Source organism: Cyrtonyx montezumae, unplaced genomic scaffold (assembly GCF_038088225.1).
Source record: "Cyrtonyx montezumae isolate F1298 unplaced genomic scaffold, pur_monq_1.0 scaffold_30, whole genome shotgun sequence".
NCBI classification, from domain to species: Eukaryota; Metazoa; Chordata; class Aves; order Galliformes; family Odontophoridae; genus Cyrtonyx; species Cyrtonyx montezumae.
Window position 1 is genome coordinate 8,333,901 of NW_027072035.1, and position 15,852 is coordinate 8,349,752.

The following is a 15,852-nucleotide window of genomic DNA, read 5'->3' on the forward strand; positions in this document are numbered from 1 at the left end:
TGTGGACTTCCCATGGCTAAGTTAGACTTCTGTTACTTCTTAGAATAAAGAACTGTGTGTACTGTTATTTTAATTTTTTTAATGTGCAAGGCTAGCTAAAAGCTTCTCTCCAAAATTTGTCACCAGCTTTTTTCCTTGTGGGGAATTCACGAAAAGGCTTCCTGGTTATGTTGTTCCTTTTCCCACTTGTTATGTCTGAGTGAGAGAATCCAGGGTAATTAAGACTCTCAGGAATTCAAAGGAGATCAGTAAAGCTTAAACCCATTGTTGTTTTTATTTTTCTCCTAGAGCAGAGGCAATTTTCAAAAGGAGATATACTATTTAATCCATGGCAGAATCCTTCAGCTTAGATGCTTCAAATAAGCGAGTAAAGCTGAAGCTGGTGATATTAATGTCATGCTCTGCGTGTGAGACTTGATGTGATTATTTAACGTAGTAAAGAAAGAGAAGCTTCTGTTTTTTTTTTTTTAAAAAAAACAAAAACCTGTAGCTTCCATATGGAAAACAGCTTGCTCAAGATAATATCCAAACAGACATGGAACTACTTCTGTTCTGAAATTAACAATTTCTACAATAAGTTGAATTGTTCCAAATACCTGAATTGTTTCTCTGTATCAGCTTGAATTTTTTAGCATAATTGTTTGGCACAAGATGGTTAACCTAGGAGGTAATCCTGGGGTGTTCATTCTGAATAGAATATACTGTACTCTTATACTTTAAACGATGATTTCTTCAAAGGTCTTATAAAGAACCAAATATTTTAGTGATATCCGGTTTGTGAGAGAATGGTTCATTTTTCTTCCAAATTGAGAAGATTAAATAGTCTGTGCCATTATCCTTGTTTCAGTATCTGGTAACAGGTTAGGCTATTAGATTTTAATTGACAAGATTTTGATGCAAGTTGTGTACACGCTGTCACATCCACATTCTTTTTTTTATTCTAGTTTAAGATTCTGCAGGTTAGTTGCCTCTTCATAAATTCAGATGACAAGTATATCCACTGCTTTCTCAACATAGTGTCATACTATAGATTTGAAGCTGAATTAATGTGTCCAATACATGATAAAAAATACATGTATAAAAGTCACAGCTTGTACTAGGCCTCACTTGGCATTGTGTATGTTACTGCATGATTGTCCATGATAGGGGGACAGCAGGCCCACAGGCCCAGCAGCATGGAAAAAAAAAAAGGGGAGTGAGGCAGGTTAGTGGTTTATGGGCCCATTTGGTGCAGATCTGTGACTAAAGGGGGGCAGGGGAACTCACAGACTCACACCTCGGGAAAGGGGGAAAGCTAGGGAGATGGGCCTAAAAACATAACAATGGCGACAATCTGAGGAGGAAAATTAATTTACTGAAAAAGATATCAGAATCCAAGATAACATAATATAATACAATATAATTGGAATTAGGGTTGATAAATCAAATAAAATGAGAAGAGTGTCCAAAACCAAAGGCATTACTCTAAAGCTGAAGGTGAAATGGCTGGGGACCATGAACTGATGGGATGAGCAGCAAAAGAGACTCTCAGGACTTGCGTGCAGTTTTATATTTCCCGCTGAGCAGAGAAATTGGAATGCAGAGTCCTTTGGGGTATGTAGTTCTTCTCTTCTGATAACCAGGTACCCAGAAATTTGGCAATCCACTGAACTGGAGCATTAACTCTTTAACTCCCATTGCTGTGCATGATGTTATGAAGTGGAATACTGCTAACAGAAATCATAAAACTGTGACGTAGACACAGAATGTTCTGACATCATTTGACATTTTAATAAAATACATTTTAATTATATTTGATGTGCTCATGAGTTCTGAGGTAAGATACATATATATATATATATATGTATGTATGCATGCCTATGTATTACTAGTAAGTATTGAAACATTCAGTGGGAGGTGGAAAGATAGTTGAGACAAGAATTTTTAGAATAACCAATGATGGAGTGGGAAATCTTTAAGGAAAACGAGAAAGAATACAGTTGCATAAAAAGGAAAAATATTTGTGAGAGTTTTGTATGTTGTTAATAAGCATTCTTCCTCATGGAAAACAGTACCCTTTTCACTTTATCTTGGATGAAGTAGTGGTAGCAGTGTGCGCAAGGTTACATTTTCATTGTAATTTGTGTTATTAACTGTGAGGGAGGCTGATAGGATGAATGATCATCTAATGAAGCCTTAAGACAGCTTTATTCTGTTAAGAGCTCTTAATTAAGCTTTTTGTGTTCTAGCTTCTGGACTACTTGCACTGTTACGCTAAGAAGATCATTTGAGATAATGTGCAAGGAGATATATTTTTAGTTTCTAAGTCCATGTCTGCTTAAGCTGAATACAGCCTAATTATTTTTTTAAATATATTCAGGTGTTAATCTCAGCGTTCAGCTATGGCTTAGCAGTTTGCTAGATTTCAGGTGACCTGTAATTACCATTAACAGGTTCTATCTATTAAAAACTCAAGATAATTTTGCCTAAATCAGATGTTTAGATTCTTATTAACACCAACCTGATACAAAAGCAGGTAGGAATTTGTTTTGACTTACCCTGTGACTGCTGTCTGAGTCAGAAGCATCAGTTGATATCAACATGAAATAAATATTTAGGAAAAAAATCATTCTAATAGAAGCAGTGCTTTTGAAATAGCTAAAAGAAAAAGTAGATTACATCACTGTGCTTCGTGGGTGGAATATGGCTATGCAGCAGTCTTCGTGACTAAAAAGGGCAAATTCTTCTTGGCAGTCAGCTAGGTGAGGGGATGAAATGTGTGGAAGAGTTAACAGCACATTAACTCCCACTCCTTTAACATCACAGTGGTATCTCAGATATTTCAATTTTTATTGTATTGAGTTTTCTACTGTTTGTGTGGATTATAAGTAGGCTTCTGGGAACCAGCACCTGGAACAGCAGTGTCACTTAATTAGAAGTTTCATTTGGGAACTCTGAGAGCAAAATAAGTAAGCTAAGGGATGAGGATCTGCTTTGAGGCACAGATCATAAAAACTGAGAACTATGATTCATTTTATGAATCGTTGAAAATTTTTTCTATTTATTGAGAAAAAAAGGCAGCTCTTATTTGCAGTTGTTTACAGTTGGAAGCTTTCTGTGGAGTTGATATTTATTTTTCCAAACAGTTTTGACTGTCACGTCTCTGAATTCATGCTCTAGGAATTATGTTTCAAGCATTCAGTCATCAGTTTTTCATTGCATTTCAGTTTCTTACTGTTGAAAAACCAATGAGTAATTTTGTTTACTGTCTTTTGAAATAATACATAATAATAATACATTTTGAAATAATACACTGTATTATTTTATCTTTGCTGTTTCTCAAAACTACCCAAGTTCTGCTATTTTCAGTGTGATGTACAGCATTTCAGCAATTTTGTTTGGGTTGTAGTGGTAGTGTGAAGTTATCTTTGTCAGATAATTGTATTTGATGCTGAAGTTGCTTTAAAAAAATGAAACAATGCAACAACAAAAGACCTGTGATTTTCCGTTTAAAAAAGAAAAAAAAAAAAAAAACCACCAAAAATGAGTAAATAACCAGTGATCACTACGAAGGAATATGCTGGTAAAGAACTGAGTGTTAGTGAAAGACTGGATTGTATGCACGTACTTGTTGTAGAGGTTTTGGAAACAAAAGCCACGCTTTTTCTGATGGTTAGAATACTTGTGTATTATTATTATTTTTTTTTTTCTCCCAGGCTCTGGCCCCTTCAGTCTTCTTATTGGAGTTACTTTGAGGCAATACTATAGTTAGTCCAAATCTGTCAAGGCACAATCTGAAGTGATATGGCATAATTTCAGTCTTTCTGTTCTTCTGAACCAGATTTTTTTTCCCTTTTAAATGCAGATTTATAAAGCCTACACTACAAGAAGAACAAGGAAAGGATTTTAGTGAAGGCACTTCCTGATCCTGAAAAAGTCAGGGGGCTTCAAGCCCATCTTGGACTTCAGACCTCACAACTTTGTGGTAAAAGAAAAATTTAAAATAGTGCCTTTGGACTTGGTCCTTTTATCCTTAATTGGAGAGTAGTCTTGTGCTCCAAATTAAGTAATGTGTGCCACTAGAATCCATCCAAGTCACAGGAAATATGTGTATCTGGCATATGTAATAGGTACATAACATTTTACAAGTCTTGTCTTAGGTTGATGTTGGTTTTGTGTGTGTGTGTGTTCTCAAATTTTATAGTTCTTACCGTGCTGTTGTCTCTGTTTATTGTAAGTGCTGTTTACTTGAGGGTGTCCAGTAGTTCATCCTTTAGAAAGGCTGTGTTCTCTGTAAGAGTAGGAGTATTAAATACTTGTAGCATACTTCATTTTCTGCTTTTTGCATGAGCCGTGGATATAACAAATACAAATCTGTATAGTTGCAGGAAGAATTGGTAGGGGTGTGAGTTCTCTTACCTTTGTTAATGACTGTAGAAACGACTTTTGTTTTGTCATTAAGAAGACATTAATGGAGTAATTCAGAATTCTGAAATACCAGTATTAAGAATCCTGGAATCTTTTATTAAACAAAGAATCACTGTTTTTAATTATTTGTATGTTAATCAGAACTGTCGGTCTTTACGGCTTTTACAAGGAATTTGTAATTTTAACATGATAGCTTTATTTCTAAAATAAGCATTTAACAGCATTTTAAGGAGAGGCTGTAATCATAGTATAATCCTGTTTTGCATTAGCTGATTCACCGCATTATTGTGACATTACTTAATTTACTGATGGTATCTCTTTGTGTCACCAGTTTCATTCTGTAATGAAAAGTTGACTTATGAATTATGGATTCTAATTTCACTTGTTTTTACACCTTTTGAGAATAACAAATTCAATTGTATGCCTGTAATTTCAAGTTCCTACTAGGTCTTCATTAATGTAAAACAGATGTTTCACTTTAGAAAGAGAAAAATCTTAATATCTGTTTGTATTGGATAGCTTGTTGTAGATATCCCATAAATTCTTTAAGAATTTCATTGAATTATAGGAATTATAGCTGAGATATGAATTCATTTTTGTTACATTTGTAATAATATTGATAGTCTAAAATTCAGAATCTTAAGTTTACAGGAAACACGGATGGGTGTGATACAGAGCATTATTAGGTATATCTAGTTAAGTAAACCAGTAAATATCCTTATACATATATAGTCATAAATTCATTTGGGTTGAGTAAGTCCCCTAGAATCCAGTCCAGCTGTTAAAGTGATTTAACACTCCAACTCTGCCACTAAACCATGTTCCTGAGACCCACATCTGCGTATCTTTGGAATGCATTCTGGGATTCTCAGCTGTTTTTCTCAACTATTACTCTGGGCAGCCTGTCCCAAGGCTTCACAACCATTTCAGCGAATAATTATTTTTTTCCTGTCATCTAATTAAACCTCTCCTGTTGCATCTTGAAGACATTTCTTGTTGAGTCCTATTGTTTGTTGTTAGAGGTCTATCTCTTTTCCCAACCTTGCTCTAACCTCCTTTCAGGTAGTTGTACTCCCCTTCTCTGGACTAAGTAACCCATATTCCCATATTTAAGCTGTACTTGTAAGTGTTGTTTGCTGGATCCTTTGCCAGCTTCAGTGATTAAAAAGTCACTTGAGAAGCTATCAGAATCTCTTTTGTGGAAGAACTTGTATTTTCTCTGGCAGTGTGTGGTAAATCTGTTCACTTAACTTATCAGATCACTCATATTCGTGTATGTTTGAGTTATATACTTCATCTTCCATCAGAAGAGGGTGGAAGTTTTTTTTTAATTTTTTTTTGTCTGTTTGAAAAGTGAGGCCAGAACTAACAAGAAATGAATTATTTTGTTCAGACCATAAAATCACAAAATGCGTTCTATTTATATCCATTGTATGCTAATAAAATAGAATTTCAGTGGAGTATAAAATCTAAGTCATGCTGGGAAGAATCTATATACAATTGGATTTTGAAACTTTCTTAAACTGGAAACAGTTTAGTAGAATAAAATAGATAAATGGAAGTACATGTCACATGCAGAAATAATGTAGACTAACCAACTAGCTGTTAAGGAAGCAGAAGGGGACTAGACGTTAAAGAATATAACAGATTCAAAGAGCAGTATTTGTATGGTGTCAAAGGCCATTTTACCTTTGGATGATTCATCAACAAATATATGTGTAAAATAAAATGTGTAAAATAAAACTGAAATACAGTGTTAGAATGATGAAGGTTTCAGCAAGAATGAGGTATCTAGTTTTGGAAAACATGAAGAAATGGATGTGTGGGGATGCTTAGCAGAAAAAAAAGTAACAAGTTCAAGAAACCATAGAAAGTGCTGTATGACTATAGTCTGTTCAGCTTCAACAAGCTAATAATTGGAAACATGAGACTTTACTTAGAGGATTGTTAGAAATACTAGCAGTTATGTTATGATTGCATTGGAAGAAAGGAAGGGATGATAGGAAGAAATGTTATTTAATTTGAAGTAATGAAAGCCATGAATGTATATCACCAAAATGGGTGCTTGACCTGCTGCTCAGTATAGACAGATTTGGACATCTTCTGGAGTAGTAGCTGCAGCATTTCTTGAATGTGGTTTTGCTGAATTCTTCTTTTAAGAGGTCACACTGAAGCAAACTTCAGGCCAGTGATATCCTGGGCTCCATCACAAGATGGGTGGCCAGGGGGGACAGGGAGGTGATTGTCCCTCTTTGTTCTGCCTTTGTGAATCCCCATCTGTAGTCCAGATCTGGGGCCCCCAGTACAGAAAAGATAGGGAGCTGCTGAAGAAGGTGCAGAGGAGGGCCCCAAAGATGATCAGAGGGCTGGAGCACCTCCCCTATGAAGACAGGCTGAGGGAGCTGGGCTTGTTCAGCCTGGAGAAGAGAAGGCTGTGAGGAGAGCTCATTACAGCCTTTCCAGTACTTAAAGAGGGAATTATAAGAAGGAGGGGAATCAACTTTTTACTCAGGTGGATAGTCATAGGACAAGGGGAAATGGTTTTAAGCTCAGGGATAGAGGATTTAGGTTGGATGTCAGGGGGAAGTTCTTTACAGAGAGAGGTGGTGAGGTACTGGAACAGGTTGTCCAGAGGAGTTTTGGATGCTCCGTTCATGAAGGTGTTCAAGACCAGATTGGATGAGGCCCTGGGCAACCTGGTCCAGTACCAGATCTGGAGGTTAGTGACCTTGCTTGTGGCAGGGCGGTTGAAACCTGATGATCTGTGAGGTCCCTTCCAACCCAAGTCATTCTGTGATTCTGGTTTTATTAATAGATTTGTCTTCTTTCTCTTGAAGTTACTCTTCAGAGTTGCAGCAAAACATCCTATTTTGCAGTAACCTCTGTGCAATAATATCATTAAGCTCTGCTGTACAAGCAGTCTTATATCAACCAGAATAGCCAGAGAAGTGGCAGAATGCAAGAAATTTTAGTGGTACCAAATGCTAACTGATGTTTCCTTGAGAACTATTTGCTCTTTCTGACAAACTTCATTTTGTCACTTGACAGATATCTGATTTAAAGGAAGTGTTTCTTTGGCTTCTTCTCCAGAAAGAGGTGCCTGAGTAACTGTATGGCATCTTAAATGTTTCCAGAGTTATACATTTATTTTTTACTATGGATAGATAGGTTTTTGATCAGCTGAACAGTAACCAATGTTATCAGCAATATCAGTTGCTTCCTGGGAATGCAATATTTCCTAACAGTGGAAAATTCTGGATTGTTATTTTACACCTCCCCACTTGTATATGTTGCATATCTACCATAATTTTATGTACATATCCTGTTGTATTTATGAAGGAAATATCCTAAATCAATTAACATCAGATTTCTGTAGTTAAGCTGGCATAGCTTGACATGGAAATGTTTTTTATTTTTCCCTTGTGTGAAGAAAAATGAAAAAAGGAAAATCAACATGGAAACAGTGTTCTGATATTGTTATTCTTAACATGGGTATTACTGTTTTTTTTTTTTAATTTCATTTCTGAGTATAAATTAGGAAGGAAAAGATTTTTTGATAGTTAATTTTAAATAATACCTGCAGAGTAAAAGTTTTTGAAATAAGAATGAATAAATAACTTCTGAAACTGGACTAGGCACATGATTTTAATACATGAGATTTTGAATGATTTCGTCCAAAGCTTTGTTACCTCACTTTATTTGTTAAATAAGTTTTGATTAGGGCTAAAAAGTATCCTAAAATGCTGTAAAATATATAATACTCTTCAAAACTGCTGGAGTTATAGGAAAAAAAAATCTTTTTGAAATAATTATTTTTCCATCTTAATTACTTCATAGCAGAAATGCATGCAAAATGGAGCAGCTCTGGAAAAAAGAGTGATGAAGTAACCAAGTAACCTGTAATTGAAAAATTGCTTTAGTATAATTTTGACTAATGAGGTCTTGATTCTCATGTATAAAACAATAAGAATTGTGAACAGAACTAAGTAACTCAGTAAGTGCTATTTAGTTTTTTTATTTTTTGTCCAGCGTAGATACTCAGTGATCCTTAGTTTTTAAAGAGAGGAATTGTTCTTATTTTTTCCAAAATTGTTTTCCATGTCTTTTTTAAAACGAAGAGAAAGTTTGATTTTTTTAAAGTAACGTAAGAATCCTTTTTGGGTTTCATGCTATATTAAAAATCTGAGGAAAATAAATACCTATAATATGTTTTCTTGCACTTCTGTGCAAAAATTGTTGAAGCCTTTTTGTTTTTTAAGGAGAAATCATACAACGTGCAGAATTTTAAGTAGACAAACTTGACCATTGTCACTGAAAAAATGGACTGTGTAATTTTTTTGAGGATTCATTCTTATGCTTTATTATATCATATATATATATAAGTATATATATATGTATATATAAAGTGTGTATATATATATATATATATACTTAATTTTTTAGCTTTCAACAAAGTCACATTTCACTGTGTTTCTGGCAGCTACGATGGCAGATGGTGCCTTGCACAATTTCAGTACTAATTCCCAGTTCATTTCTCCCTTATGCCTTACCAGTGTTCACTCTAGACAAGGTTACTGGATTGACTCACCTCGAAGAAATCCTTTCTTTCATGTTTTTCCAATACAGAACAGTTTTGATTCTCTTCTGGCCTTAATTTGCTGCCTGGGCAGTTTTCAGTGTTTTACCGTTCCATTGAGATGACTTTGTTGAAGGACTACCCAACTGCCAAGATCTCCAAATACCTTCCTAGATGAATTCTGGTCTCTAACCAGCACTCCTTCTGGTGATTTTTCTGAGCTTTAACATATGATTCAATCAATTTTTAGTACTTCAAGCATTTAAATGTGGCTTCATAATTTTCACCCTATGCTCTCTCCCCCTTTCCCCATTAACCAGGAGAACTTAACATAATTTAGATGCTTCTGTTCATTCTTTTTCATTCTTCAGTGCAAGATTAGTTATATAGTAGTCTATTTGCCTTCTTGGGTTGCATCTTTTCTCAATTTTGGATGTACTTTTAGCAGTTCTGTTGTTGTTTTTTTTTCATCACTTAATGGCACTAACAAGCTTTAGTGGTTCTGTTCATACAGTTTTGCACTGAAGTTGAGCATATGCACTCAGTGAAGTCAATCCAGTGTGTTTTCATGAGTAATACTCTAATTTGTATATGAAGACTTATCAGACACTTTAGTAGAATTGATCAGAGTATTAACTGAAGTATTTACAGTATTTGCAGATTTTTCAAAGTAAATTTTTGTAACTGAGTATAGTTATATACTACTATAGTATTATATAATATCAGTGCAAGCTGATATTCTAAACTGTTGTACATTGTAGTGTCTTGGAGAGGTGGTTGTTGAAATAGTGCTTTCTCCCTACCCTTCCAGTCTTTTAATATTAATTCTGATTTCTCACATCAGTTGCAGGCATCGCTTATGAAGGCAGCATTAAATGAATGGTAATTGTTGAAAGTTTTACCAGTGAATATCTGTATGTTTTGACGTGTGTGTGTGTGTGTGTAAACACGTTTATGCACATTAGTGAAACAAATTACTGATGTCTTGAAATACAATAAATTCTTCGTTTAAAAGTGAAAATTAGAAGGCTAAGATTGAAGTTAAGAAATCTAAATCTGTTTTCCATTTTTCCTATGAATATAGCTGAATTCTTTTACATGTACTTCTTGATAATATATTTAAGTATGTGAAGGAAAGAATTGGAGTTGGCTATGGCTGTGAAAGTTTTCCACAGCAAATTTCATTTTTAGTTCAGAATAAACTAGTCAAAATATTCTTTGACACTTGAATGTACATGAGTTTATTAATGCCATATGGTACGTTATCTAGGAAAAATCATCTTGCATATATGAGTAAAAGATATTCACTCTGGATTTCAGGGGCTCAGGTAAATATAGGATCAAACAATTCATGGTGAATCTTCCCCATTTGTCTGATAGGCAGGTGGCAGAATTTGCTTTTTGTAAATGTTTGTACATCATAGATGCATCCAATTAAGGATTAAGAGCTCAGGTCTGCATCTGTTTCTTATTTTTGAGAATGAGTAAGTTGAGAGCAGTTTATTCCTGCTCCTGATGCACAGATGGAATATGTGGTCTTTGTGTGAAACAGTTGGCCATGGTTGTATTTGTAAAAAGGTACATGATTTATTTTTTAATAGCTTTTGAGTTCTTTTACTTCTGGAATAAATGAAAGAAATTCTGGTTATCGCTGTAGCCATAATTGTGTCTCTTGAAGTAGATTTTTTTCCTCTGAATTTTTTCAGTAGGCATTAAAAAAATCATAGAATGATAGAATGTCCTGGGTTGAAAAAGACCTTGAAGATCATCTAATTTCAACCCCCCTGCTGTGGGCAGGGTTGCCAGCCACTAGAGCAGGCTGCCCAGAGCCACATCCAGCCTTGCCTTGAATGCCTGCAGAGTTGGGGCGTGCACAACCTCTCTGAGTAGCCTGTTCCACCCTCTGAAAAACTTCCTCCTAACATCTAACGTAAATCTACTGTCTTAGTTTAAAAACATTCCCCTTTGTCCTTTCACATTCAAACCATGTAAACAGTTCTTCCCTCTCCTGTTTATATGCTTCCTTCAAGTACTGGAGGGCCATCATGAAGTTTCCCCCAGAGCCTCTCCAAGCTAATCAAGCTCTGTTCGTTCAACCTTTCCTCATAGGAGAGGCGCTCCAGCCCTCTGACCATTGTAGTGGCCCTCCTCTGGACCCATCCAAAAGCACAGCATCTTTCTAGTGCACCAGGCCTGGACACAGTACTTCAGATGGTGGCCACATAGGAGTCAACTAGAGGAGAAGAATGACCTCCCTCTCCCTGCTGGCCACCACTTTTTTAATGCAGCCCAGGATATAGTTGGCCTTCTATGCTGCAGTTGCACACTGCTGGGTCATGTTCAGCTTCTCATCTACCAGGATGCCCAAGTCCTTCCCTACACGGCTGCTCTCCAGGTGTTCTTCTCTTCCCCCCAGTCTGTATAAATACCTGGGATTGTGTTTGCACAACACTGTGCATTTTATCTTCGCTTCTCCAGCCTGTCCAGGTCCCTCTGTATGACTTCCCTTCCTTCCAATTTATTAACTTCATCGATCAGCTTAGTGTTGTCTGCAAACGTGCTGAGAGTGCACTTGATTCCATCATCGATGTCATTGATAAAGATGTTGAAGAATACTGGTCCTAAGACTGACCCTTTGGGGACACCACTTGTGGCTGGCCTCCACCCAGTCAGAGAACCATTGATGGCAACCTTTTGGCTGCAACCAGCCAACCAATTCTTAATCTGTCAAACAGTATGCCTTTGAAATCTTTACCTCTTCAATTTAGAGAGAAAGATGTGGTAAGGAGCCATGTCAAAGAGTTTGCAGAAGTCCAGGTAGATGACATCTTGTTGCCCTTCCCCCTGTATACTGATTCTGTCACAGAAGGCCATCAGATTGTTCAGGCAAGATCTGCCCTTGGTGAAGCCAAAAAATCTCTTTCCCGATATCCACCCTTTATTTTGATGAAAAATAGGAGCTTTGTTAGTTTTTTTGGTGCCGTTTCCAAAGACCAGTATCCTGAACAATAGCTTGCTGCCTTGGAAAATCTCATTCTTGCCCTCAAATCTGGAATAGAAAACCTTCACATACTGTCATATTGTTTCTCTAAGTAATGTAACCATAATGTATTAAGCAGTTGTGCGCTGCATTTGTGGGTAACTTACTCCTCAGTGGCACAGCTTAAGTGAAACATGTAGCTTTACTGTTTCATATAGAATTGAAAATAGTTGCAGTGGACTGTTTTTTATATGAGTCAGTGCTTTTGCATGTGCATAATATTTATATCTTACTGAGTATAAATAGTTCGGTCTTCCTGAAAATAAATAAATAAATAAATAATGTAATTCTGACAAGTTTCCTGTATCTCTGCTACTGAATGTCTGTCCTACCATTACAACCTTTTTTGGCTGTGTCAGTTTACACGTACATAACACAGTTAAAATACATTGATTCAAGAAGGTACAAAACATAAGTAACTTGACCCTAGAGGTTTTTGTATTCAAGTATCTAACAATATATGTAGTCAGATGAAATGCAATTATTATATGCCGGTTGTTAAGATCTGGGGCTTTTGATATGGGAAATTGTGGGGAATATTTTCACATGATAATCCTATTTATGTAGTGGATAATTTGTGTTTAATGTGGTCATACAGTATTACTGAAAATGAAATGTCAGTTTAAGTTAGTATTTTATTTACAGGTTTTCCTACGTATAGAAAGATTATTTCTGGAATGTTCTGATAGGTGAGAATGATGATATACTGTGAGCTTTTGTGCTGCATCATCTTTTAGATCTGCATTGTTAATGACAATTTTTACACTCTTCTGTCACAGTATATGAGAAGTACTTAAAGAAATACTTCACTAATCTGTCCAGGATGGCTGTTGTTTGTTTGGTTTTTAAAATCTTCTTTGGTCTTCTTAAATCTAGGACATTTAAACTGAGCATAGTTTTGTTTTAGATTGCTTTTAATTTTACAACCATTATAAAAATAATGTTAAAGTTTAAAATTTTCAGTGAAGCAAGACTGTAATAATAACCTACCAAATTCTAGAGAAGGCTATTACAGAAGTTGTTAAGGAAATTGAAAGCTTACCTAGAGTAATATTAACTGCTGTCTCTTTTTCTGGGAGTCCTTGACATGAAATTGGACCAAAGATGTGCCCAGTGTGCTTTTGTGTTAGCTGGCAGCTTACCATGGCTAGAGGCAAAGAAAATATTTTGTATGGACAGCAGTAGTAGTTTTACAATAATTCAGTACCCGAAGATTCAAGTAAGGAATTGGAGATCTTTCTACTTTTTTGTTTGTTTGTTTATGGCATTCTATTTATACCTGGTTATTTGAAGCATCTTAATACAAAAAAAAAAAAAACTAATCGAGCCTCTGTTTTTTGTTTATTCAACTACTGAGATGTTGAAGTTGTCCTTTCCTTCTGATTGTGAGTTAATAGGGTGGTATTATTGAGTGGTTAGATTGGAAACAAGAGCCAGAGTTTGGTGCAAATGAAAGGGGGGAGCCAGTGCAAAGCAGGAAATGGTAGCCTTATTAGGGTTCATAAAGATTCTCAGTATCAGTAGAGCAAGCATCTTAAGATTAGAGTAATATAATAAATAAAAATGAAAGTGCAGGATGGAAGGAGAGAGGATGAGATTTAGCATTGTAAAGTGTATTGCATCCATAGTTTAATGGTGGATTAACTTTTGGTGAAGATTGTGTATAAAAAGTTTCTCTCAAAATGAGAAGTTAAAATTTGTGCTTCCTTGTTAACTCTTAGCAGTTTGCTGCCGTCTCTCAGTCTGGAAATCTTCCTATTTCTCTATGTCCAGTGGATTATCTTGGTTTTTCTCTGTCCACTGCTTGCCCAACTTCACTGAAAGTACATCACATTTGCCAGGAGACCTCACTCTCCTGTGTTGCTTGTGCCCCTTCAGTTGATTCAGGCAGGAAATAAAATGGTTTAAAGGATTTAGCTATATATAAGTAACTTTTCCTCAGATGTTAAAGTTTCAAGATGGTTGTTGAATTTGGAGTTGAAATATGACAGGAAAAGGAAGAAAGCCACCCACAAAATCCTGAGAAATTTCTATATAATATGGCAGAAGGAAAAGGGAGATTCTACTCCAGAAATCCTGAAGGGAGGACAATATTGTTATGAGGGAAGTATTGTGTAACCCAGTGAAAGATTTCATGAAGAAGTAAACTTTGTTTGAGAATGTCAAGAAGGTCGAAGATAGTGTATTGGTTCTCATATGCATTGAAGAAGAAATTATAAATTTTGGCATGAATGTTTTTCATTGTCAAAGACAACGAACAGAAATGAGCAGAGAAACAGGGAGAAGTTGTAAACTGTGTGCTCTTGGAGGTTGGTAATCCTTCAGATGTGTGAGGCAGAAATGTCCTGGTGCCATTTCATTTTTCAGTGTGTACATGTGAAACTGTAAGAAAAGAAGTTGTTACAATTGCTCTTTGCAGTTTCAAATTAAATTATTTTGATTAATGACATGAACGGTGAACCAAAATGGAGGAGCAGGCCTAAGCTTACATAAAATTTTCTGTTCTTACTCACCTAACAAGATTTTGTAGAATTGTACAGTGGCTTAAGTTGAAAGGGACCTTAAAGATCATCTAATTACAGTGCTCTGCTATGGGCAGGTTTGAGGTTTGGAACTATTTCATGGTGTACAGAGTCAATTTTTAAAGGGAATTTTGGTAAATTATAATTTAAATTATTATGAGCTTTCCCATATACCAAAGATAAACTAACTTCCTTGAGGAATATGCATCAGATACATCCATTATCAGTGAAGCTGTGTTCAAGGGAAAGCAACTGTAGCTAAGATTTTAACATTTCAGTCTGAAAAATCCACTTGAAATAACCTAAATGTTAATATTTACCAGCATTTATAGAAAGAAGTAAAGATGTGAAAGTCACCTAATTTGGCTGTATAGTGTTTTCAAAATTAAGAAAAAACCTTTGAAGAATTGATGTTAAAGATCCATTGTTTCCTGGTTGTTTTGCATATTTATTTGTTGTGATATGTACCTGTTGTTCTAATACTGTTTTGAACCTCTGTATGTAAAATTTATGTGCAGCAGTATTAAACCTGAAGGAGGAAGCTTATTTGCCAACAGATAATTTGACAAATTTACTTTTGCAGGTATCTTTTGATACATAATCCTACTGAACAAGAGAGGTTTTCAGTGGTTTCGATCCTTGTGAATTCACCCAGAGTTAAATTATTATCACCTTTGGGAAAAGCTGTTACTGTCCAGATTAGTGCTGTTTGGGATGGAGCAACTACAGTATCACATGAAGCATATCAGGTATGCTGCTTTAAGTAAAACACTTTCAAGTCACACTTTTCACTGCTAAAACAGACCAAAGATAATTCAATTTTTCTTTTTCTCAGTTGGTCTCTGACAAGATTAATTATTGGCAAATAATGGTATTTGGTAATTGGAGAGGCTAAATAAAAAAATAAAATTAGACATCTGTAACTCAAATTCTAAACAAATTGTTTTGAAAGCATTAGCTTTGACTATTCTTATTCTGTATGGGTGACTTTCTACTCCTAAACAAATAGAAACAAAACATAATACAATCTCTTTAATTTTCTGTTCAAATCTGTGGATTTTTAGCTGCATCTTTGGTTATATGTAGGGTTCATAATCAGTTGATATGAAACATATCTGTAATAAATAGCATATTTACTTAGAACTATACATCACATATTCAAAACCATTGCATTATGTAAGTGTTTTTGATGCTAAGCAAGTCAGTGATACGGATCTTTGTTTTATGATTCTTCATGTTTTAATTTTGGAATGCCAGTTACAATTTCGCATTCTTGTTGCAGGAGAAGTCATTTTGAGCATGTCTTT

At 35.5% G+C, this 15,852-nt stretch overlaps 1 protein-coding gene across 2 annotated transcripts in view; it reads left to right on the forward strand.

Moving 5' to 3' along the window:
* Positions 1 to 15,852, forward strand: part of MAN2A1 (mannosidase alpha class 2A member 1) — a 114,606-nt gene that overhangs the window by 62,653 nt on the left and 36,101 nt on the right. For both annotated transcript variants that reach the window (XM_065744240.1, XM_065744241.1), the window contains one exon: positions 15,129 to 15,294. In XM_065744240.1, coding sequence (XP_065600312.1) covers positions 15,129 to 15,294 — 166 coding nt within the window. The remainder of the gene's footprint in view (positions 1 to 15,128; positions 15,295 to 15,852) is intronic.